A 9,800-nucleotide genomic window follows, 5' to 3' on the forward strand; every position below is an offset into this window, starting at 1 on the left:
GTAACTCATTATTACGAATAAAGGCACCCCAAACCACCCAATAGGAAAAAGATCAACATTCAACATCTATATGGTGATATTGATGATGGAAATAAGTATCTTAATCAAGGGTGTTATTTCAAAAAATTAGGTAGCTCACCCATTTAGCCTCCATTATACTATAACTTTATTTTAGGGTTAGGGATCACTTCCATCTAGAAATCATTCTAGCCTATCTTTCCCCTTAGTCTAGTGTTAAACCTCAAATCCAATTTTCAATATCAAATCCTAACCCCCAATTTTCAATATCAAATCCTAACCCCCAATTTTCAATATCACAATATCAAATCCCTAACCCCCAATTTTCAATATCAAATCCAATCCTTCAACTTACAATATCAAAGCCAAGCATCAAAATTCAAATATCAAATCCAAAATTCCATCCCCAATTTCAACTACAAATCTTCATCTACAAAACCCAAATTCAAACCTTTTAAATCCTTATATTTCTAATTTAAACCTTCAGATTCAAATCCTCAACTATAAGATCATAGTTTTTAACCCACAACTTCAACTAAAAATTTTCAAAATTCCAAAATTCCTATTTGCTCAAATTTAATAAACCAAAACAAAATTTAATTAAATTTAACAAAATTTAATAAACTACATCAAATTTATCAAATTTAACAAACTTAACCAAGTTTAACAAAATTAACAAACTTTAACTTAACAAACTTAATCAGCATTACAAACCTTAACAACTTTTCAAATTAAAATAATTAAAAATCTCTAAAAAACCTTATTAAAATTTAATAAGCCTTAACCAAAAGATTTAAAAAAAATAAACATGCTTTAACAAATTAACAAACTTTAAAAAATTTCAAAATCAATTTTTAAGGTCATAAAATAAATTAAAACAAACCTTAATAATCCTTAAACAAATCAAACAATTTCATGACAAACCTTAATCACTTATACAAATCTCAGAAAAACTTTCAACAACCTAAAATACATTTAAAACAAAACAAATAATTTTAACTAACATTACAAATAAAGTTCAAATAACCATAATAAATTTATAAAGAAACATAAACAAACAAACTCAAATACCTTTATACCAAATCAAGCTTCTTTTAACAATCTTAAAAAAAAAATACTACAAACAAGCTTCAGACAAGCAACCTTCATAACTTAAAATAAATCTTACTTAATAAAAAATAAATTAAATAAAAATTAAACCTTCAAAGGAAATTAAAACCAATCAACATATGTTTTTAGCTCCAGTTAATTATACTAATCAAACTCTTTTCAACCAATAATCAACTCAAAATCAATCAATCAAATCAAACAATACAAATTTGACTCTTTCAAACTAAACCTAATTGTTTAAATGCAAAAATCAATCCCTTCTGGACAAACTTATCAATTTCAATCCCTAGAGTGAGGCTTCTTCTCAAAATTTTCTAACCCTTTTCCTAAGCCTTTCCTCGACACATTGTCATCGGATTGTAAGTCTCAATCATTCTTTTCCTTGCAAATCTTTCCAATGTCTGAGTTTATCCATTTGAATCCTTTAACATCTACTTTACATACACTTACCGTATAATCATGCACGCAATAAACCAATAATTTTGATCGATGTGCTCTTAGGAGCTATAACTCTTGAGATGTAATTAATTACAAGGTTGTCCCTCATAGGGATAACAAACACTTGAATAAAATGAACCATACTTGCAAGGTAGGGGAGAAACCTATTGTTGAAAATTTTTCTCATCCAAGTGATTAGATCCATTTTAATACAATATTTATATCCTATGGGTTAGCATATTATTCTTCGAATCACGCATCCTATTATTTTGATGTAAATCTTCCGATGTTTATGATGGATATACAACTCCATCACAAAAAAAATCATCCACCAACAAGTTTGCTGAAATCATAGCTCTTGATGATTTTGTTTTGAATCTCAATAGTTCTTGCTAAAAAATGCCTCAATATCCACATCAGATGTCTTGAAATTCATGTCAAATGATAAAATTAATTGAGGCATAAAAAAAAAAATAATAATAATAAACTTGACCATTGTCAACTTTCGCTAATTGAGGCATAAAAATAATAATAATAATAAACTTGACCATTGTCAACTTTCGAAGTGATCAATAACTTGTTAAGCTTAATTTAAGATGCTCTATTAACTTAATATACCATACATAATTCAAAAAAATACTTTAAATCCTAGTAATGACTAAATGACTTCACCATGCTTGACCTCAAACGGAGGAACCACCCTAGTACCTTCTCTCTCATCTGTAAGCACCAAGAAGCTCTTCTTCCCGCTCGCCTACTTTCTGGCCCACTTCATCGACTCCCCACCACCGCAGCTGCGGCGTTCCAACTTGATCAACACCTGCAATACCTCTTTCATCGTTGGCCTGCTACTCGGCTCCTTCCCCGTGCACATCACCCCCATCATAAACACCATCTCTGCCTCCTTCCTAAACTCTGGCAAACCACCCAACACCTCCTCATCCACTGCCTTCCCCACCTCCCCTGCTCTCTCCTTATATTGCCGCCATGCCCAATCCGCAAGGTTCCCATCATCCTCTTCCCCACCATCCCCTGCCTCCCTCCCCGTTGCTAGTTCTAGCAACACTACACCGAAGCTATACACGTCCACCTTCTCGTTTACTTTTCTCACAGCCGCGTACTCCGGCGCCATATATCCGAACGAGCCCGCCAAGTGCGACGCCGTCTCTGACTCGCCTCCCTTTCCAAGAATCTGAGCAAGTCCAAAATCAGCAATTTTGGCCTGAAATTCCAGGTCGATTAGTATGTTGCTTGACTTCACATCGCGGTGGATGATCGCCGGAAAACAGTCATTGTGCATGTAGCAGAGTCCCCTCGCCACTCCAACTGCGATTTTCAGCCTCGTTGGCCAGCTCAGCGGCGGCCGTCGGGAGTGATTGCGCTGCCGGCGGTGTAGCCAGCTGTCCAGGCTGCCGTTTTCGACGTATTCGTATACTAGTAGCTTGCAATCGGGGCCAGAAACTGAGCAAAGGAGCTTCACAATGTTGGCGTGGCGAATGGACCCAAGGATTGCCACTTCAGACTCAAACTCCTTTTCGATCTTTGTGTCCAGCTTTCGAAAGTTCCATACTTTCTTGACCGCCACCGTTTCGCGTCGGAGGGAGACGCGGTAGACCATACCGCTGCCACCACTGCCGATGATGTTATCGGTGGTGAGCCCACGGGTGATTGCTGATTCGCTGAAGCTTACGGCATGGAAAGCAGTGAGCTTCCAGGCCGATGAGTCGTAACTTGAGCTCTTTGAAAGGTTGTGTTCTCTGTATAAGAAGGCAGAGAGGGCGGCAATGAGGAAGAAGAAGAAGGATCCGAGGCTGAGGAAGAGGATGAGAAGAGTAGTAGAGATTTTGTTACGGTTCATTGATTGGTCTCTGCAAGTTGGGAGTTTTGTGAGGGAGTGGGAGGCACAAAGCGATGGATTTGAGAGGAAGCTTTGATCAAAGGCTTGATTCTGTAATAGAATTGGGATTTCGCCAGTGAGGGAATTAGAGGACAGGTTGAGGAAATTGAGCTTGAGGCCGCCAAGATTGGGAGGAATGTCGCCACAGAGATGGTTAACAGAAAGGTCGAGAGAATTGAGTGCCGGCAAGGAGGCTATGGATTCTGGAATTTTTCCGGAGAGGAGGTTGCCTTTAAGATTAATCTGGTTGAGGAATTTTAACGAGCCGATTGTTTCTGGGATTTTGCCGGTTATCTGATTGCTTCTCAGGGAGAGGACTTCAAGGAAAGGGATATCAGAAAAGCTAGCCGGAAGTTCGCCGGAAAACCTGTTGCCATCTCCATAGAATACTCTTAGCCTGCCGGCAAAAGATGGCACCTTTCCTACGAATTGAGCATTTCTGATATCCAATAGCGTCAGATTCCACGGCAGTTTATCCGGGAGAGTGCCGGTGAGTGAATTTTGTCGCCCAATCACAACGGAGAGATTCGGCGCGGACCAAATTCCTGCCGGTAATTCCCCTGAGAAGCCATTGTTTTGAATTTGGAGACTGAGCAATGTATAGCAGCTGCCTAAAGAGTCCGGAATGTTTCCGCTTAACTTGTTGTTGGACAGGATTAGAGAAGTCAGTGCTTGTCCGTCGCAGAGATGCTCCGGCAATTCACCGGATAACATGTTGTCGTCCACCTCTATATTCTCTAACTTTGAGTATCTACCCAACTCTGGCGGCAGAATCCCTGATAACCTATTGTTAAAGAGACGAATATCGGCGAGCTTAGGTAGCTTGCCAATGCTGGTAGGAATTTCCCCGGAGAACTGGTTGAAGTACAAGAACAAGACGGAAAGGTTCCTGAGCTGGCCAATCACTTCCGGTATCCTTCCGGCGAGCTTATTTGTGGAAACATCGATCTCCACCAATCCCTCAGCTGCAATGGATTTATCGATCTCTCCGGTGAGACTGTTTCCATACAAGTACAATTTTTTCATCTTCTTCAGCATCCAAATCTGCACTGGAATCTCGCCGGTGAGCATATTCATAGAAAGATCCAAATGCTCCAAATTCTCCATCTTTCCGAGACTTCCAGGAATCTCGCCAGCCAAATTCATCTTCGCCATCCACAAAAAGTTAAGATTGATCAAGTTCCCGAACTCCGCCGGAATGTTCCCCGGAGTAAAAGGGTTGACTGCGAGCCAGAGCGACTCAAGCGTCGAAAGATTCGAGAGTTCCGGCGTAATGATGCCGTCGAAGAGATTGTAATCAAGATGGAGTCTTTTGATCGCCGGAAACCGAGCAATGGATGTAGGAATATCGCCGGTAAAGTTGTTTGCAGAGAGAATCAAATCGGTAAGGTTTCGCGACATCCTATCGATATCAGCGGGAATCTCGCCGACGAAGAGGTTTTGCGAGATGTCCAGGTATTGGAGAGAAGAACAGTTATAGAGAACAGAGGGAAAGGGACCGGGGATGTTGTTGAAGGAGAGGTCCAGATAAGTGAGACCATGGAGGTTGCAGATGGAGGAAGGGATGGGTCCGGTAAGATTTATGTTGGGAATGGAGATGCCGGAGACGGCATTGCCGCTTTCTGCGCATTGGATTCCCGCCCAGTTGCAGTAGTCGCCGGAGGAGTTCCAGGAGCTGAGGAAGGGAGGATTGCCCCATTCGTTCCTGATTTTAAGCAAAATCTGCTTATCTTCTATTCCTGCTCTCGACTGAGAAAGGAAGAGCAGGACGAAGAAGAAGAGAAGAAGAGGGAGAAACGGAGGCTTTGGTGCCATTGGAGAGTGTTGTCAGCTATTGCCTTCGAGTTTATTTTATGACCGGCATTTTGCTTATTTTGCTGTTAGTAAAGGAAATATTTTTTAGCTTTATAGATTCCAAGTTATGGAGATTATGATAAGAAGTTGATGAAGACTTGAGGAGTAGGAGTAAGAGGTGATGTTTGTCCTTGACCTAAGTCGTTTTCCTTGTACTTTTAAAAAAGGATGCGAAACAGATAAGGACATATGGCGATGACCAAATATAGCATTTATGATACTATATATATAATATATATATATATCATCAAGGAGATCCTAATTCCAGTTTCTTGGAAGAACTTGTTACTGTGTTTTATGTATCTGAGGAGCAAGAATCTCAGCACTATTGAGCTCACGTTCATTCATATTTGTGAGAATAAAATTATTATTATTTTTAACCTAGCACTGTAAAAAATAAAAATACATTGACAAAATTATCAAAGAAGATGAATTAAAAACAATGAGACATTGTGTTTGATACTCGTAAAAGGGAGAATTACTATCAAAATCTTGAGTTCATTTCACAAATTTTGGATAAGGAAAAAAAACGGAATTTTAATTGACCCTAAGAAGAGTTCATGTTGGAATATGAAAACATCTCAAAAAGGAATTTTACTTTACCATAAGAAGAGTTCATGTTGGAATATGAAAACATCTCATAAATTTACTATTTTAAACTTCCTTTCACAGAGTGTTGTAATTTATTGCTTAATTAGCATTACAATAATGTAATCTAGTTGTTATGTATACACCTAAGTGACTTTCATGGGCTTTCACCTATCATACTGGGCTTGGTGTGCCCACCCTCTCCGAACCATAAAAACCATTGCACACTAACAACCGGAGTAACTTGCCAAAGTGTTTTTTTCAACTTTGTTTGTCTATCTACCATTTGTCATGTACATGCCACATAAGTAGTTTGCAAAACTCTCCATGATTGCTCAAGTATCATAAATGATAGGCATGAAAGTCATCATTCAAGGATGAACATTCATCCACGTCTATTTAAGAGTGGCATGACATCAATCTTGTTAAAGAAACTTCACAATCATGTCTTGTATTGTACAATCTAACCTTTGTATATCATGTTTTATCCCTTTACAAAGGCAAAGTAGGCGGGATTAGATATACATCTAGCCTCAGACGAGAAAGGAAGATAAACTGAATTTCTTCAATTGCCTCTCATTGTCCCCTCTCAAGCCTAATGATTGTTATGTAAACTAGAGAGAAGAGGAGGATTTTCCTATTTCATTCTCACTTCTTCAATCACCTTCCTCTCAAAAAATAAGAATTCCCCTAGGTTGTATGAGTCACGAATAATACAAAACCCTACATACTGAAAGTATTCACCATTTAGAAAGGTATGTTGAGCATGGATCTCATACATAAACTAAGGAGATCGTTCACACAAGGAGTAATGAAAAAGAACAATGGACCATACCAAAAAAATTGTAAAGCAACAATTCAATTAGCTAAGAAAGCATATGAGAGAAGTGTTACAAGAAGTGAGATGAGAGGCCTCTAGAACTCATTCTAGAGCTCATCCTAAGAAGCACAAAAGAACATTGAGGGCGATGTTGCATACCGATCACCAACTGTAATCTGTCTGTTGCTTTTAAATAATTATATATATATATATATATAAATTGAGCACAACATCATAAGTGATATACCATCTCAAAAGATGAGCGTATCACTTGTCAGTAGACTTAACTATCAAACTAAGAATTTATGACTCTATTTTGGTCTGCAGAATTTATGATTGATAATTCCCTTATTTAATATTAGATAGGATTTATTTTACTTGGATTCTTAATTTCCTATAGGGGTAAGCCACTACAGTTAATTACGTTTTATACGACCGAAGTCAATTAAAAAAACTCTAAATTAAGATCATGAGTTTCGTCTTCAACAATTCAACGTTTAGTTTTCAATATTGGACACAGGAAAGTCAAATTAAAATGTCTCAATGTGGAACAGTTATTTTGGGAATCCAAATGTGTGAAAGGTATAGGATGTTACAGATTTTGAGGTGAACCTCAGTGACTTTCCTAGCTATCCTATTGTTAGGCTTTATGTCTTTGAAAAAGAAATTATAATGTAGTGAAAGGTAGAGGATGTTACAGATTTTGAGGTGAACCTCAGTGGCTTCCCTAGCTATCTTATTATTAGGCTTTATGTCTTTGAAAAAGAAATTATAATGTTTAAATCCTACAATTTACTAGAATTTTAAGATTTATCTGCACGATATACGATCGTGCAAATGACCCAGAAAGATAGAAGGATTTACATCATACCGAATGACGACTTTGGAATCTTAAGAAAAGATTTATGGCTTATATTGAACGACATATGATTGTGCTAAACCTTAAAAGATAACATGATAATTTATGTCGTTCTAGACAAACAACCTCAAAGTCCTAAGGGTTTGTGTTATTTAGAAATACGGAATGTTTAGTTGAGGATCGTCCTTTGCTCCGTGTTGAGTCTTGATCACCACTTGAAGTTGTCCTTCATTTGATTGCATCCTCGTTTCACTTCATGTAGGGTTTGCTCCGGGCTCCTCGTTGTAGTGTTGTGATTTTGGCATGTGTATTTGAGTTGATGTTTGTTATTATTATTGAGTCATAGAGTCTTGCGGCGAGGTTCCTCTAAGCATATGACCTACTGTTCTCTACCCTAAGGGTTATTTACAAGTATAGTAAATAACAAAATGATGACATTACTTGTATAAATAAAATATGTACAGTAAGACACACTAAGAAAGAAAGTTCAATAAAAAGAAAAGGGGTAGTACGTACCTGCCGCCTGTGATGTTGCTGATGAAAAAGAGTTACGATTGCAAGTTGAGCACACAAATAAGATGATAGATTAAAGAAAAAATCAAAAATATAAATAAAATATGTACAGTAAGGCACACTAAGAAAGAAAGTTCAATAAAAAGAAAAATGGTAGTACGTACCTGCCGCCTGTGATGTCGCTGATGAAAAAGAGTTACGATTGCAAGTTGAGCGCACAAATAAGATGATAGATTAAAGAAAAAATCAAAAGATATTAGCATTCGTGTAAAAAAGTTTGGTGGCGCATTTATGAAAGATCGTAGCTCGGTATAAGAATTTTAGTAAAGGGAGAGCTTAGAGTCAGAACCAAAGCCATGACAATCATCGAGGGATATTCATAGAAAACTATTAGTAGCATGTACACGAGACCCAACATATGGTAAAATGCTGCCAGCAGGTCAATCAAGGGGAGGGTAATTTTCAGCCCGGCCTATGTGGCTGACATATGAACCGCCATGAGTAAGACTCAAAATTTAGACTTTTTCAGTGATAAAGATAATTTAAACATTTCATTTTATCATAAAAAATATAACTTTTTATGCAGCGAAAGCATTCATGTATTTTTTTTTGTAAATGACGCAGTTGATAAATCAATTTCATTTTTGGAGGTCAAGACCGCCAACATCGCTTTAAATGTTAGGGCAACTCTTTACCCAACATTAGCGGGTAGTATGCCACTTCTACAACCCTACAAAGTCATCGGGTATAGGAGTTGCAATACTATTCTCACGTACATAGATACATTTCTCATCACTGCTCCTATCCCCAAACCTTCCTACCTATGGCCTCGCCCGATGATCCATATGACACTTTCACATTATGAATATTTCCACTTAAGCTGAGCATCTCCACAGTTGGTATTAAGGTAAGGATATAAGAAGATCAAGAAGATTTAAAGATTTGCATACTTATTACTCGTTTCTTATGCATTTACATATCCAACACCAAAACTTAAAACTTAACATATATGCAGCCTTACATACACATGAGAAGGTGTATTTCACTATCAAAACTTAAAATAATGGTATTTTTGTGTGATCCGAGATATTTAGACAATAGGAATGTAGAACACAAAGTTTAGAAATTAATATGTAAGTACATAGGAATTTGGTGGCAGGTATGTAAATGAACCAATATCTTATGGATAAACACAAATCCAGAAAAAAAATATTTTAATCCATTGTATATCATCAAACAAGAACAATATACTGAGGGCATCACGCATCATCTTGAGAAGGCAAAGGTGTTCCATGTCCAAATTTTACTGCTTTAACAGGATCCCTTCAAAAATGTTTCCAACCAGTATAAGCTACCATGCCGTTGAACCATATTTCTCTTCCCTTTTTGGGTCAAACTTGATAGCAGGTATTGGGGCCAATGTAGTTTTAACTCCATCTCCCATCCACTCCAACTTCATCCCCAATCGTGCTGCTATTCTGAAGCTTGTCAAGCACAGGGGCAAAGTCGCTGGTTTGCTCATGACACCCTTAATGATTCACACTACATGAATCTGAAATTTTAAAAGAGAATAAAATTACTTTGAATAAGACTAAGCCATCAGCATGTATTTCTGACAGCTATCCCTAAATTTTAAATAATTATAATACTATTTCAACCAAATTTCAATCGTAACAAAGAAAAAACAAGGGCCCTTTTCTATA

General features: G+C 37.5%; 1 protein-coding gene across 1 annotated transcript; it reads right to left on the reverse strand.

The window, feature by feature from the left end:
- Window positions 1-2,171: 2,171 nt before the first annotated feature.
- Window positions 2,172-5,461, reverse strand: LOC110035918 (receptor-like protein kinase HSL1). Its single transcript, XM_020740253.1, has one exon. The coding sequence runs from the start codon at window positions 5,276-5,278 to the stop codon at window positions 2,321-2,323; it is 2,958 nt and encodes a 985-aa protein (XP_020595912.1). The 5' UTR covers window positions 5,279-5,461; the 3' UTR covers window positions 2,172-2,320.
- Between the last annotated feature and the right edge of the window lie 4,339 nt (window positions 5,462-9,800).

This window comes from Phalaenopsis equestris, unplaced genomic scaffold (genome assembly GCF_001263595.1).
Source record: "Phalaenopsis equestris unplaced genomic scaffold, ASM126359v1 Scaffold200709, whole genome shotgun sequence".
NCBI classification, from domain to species: domain Eukaryota; kingdom Viridiplantae; phylum Streptophyta; class Magnoliopsida; order Asparagales; family Orchidaceae; genus Phalaenopsis; species Phalaenopsis equestris.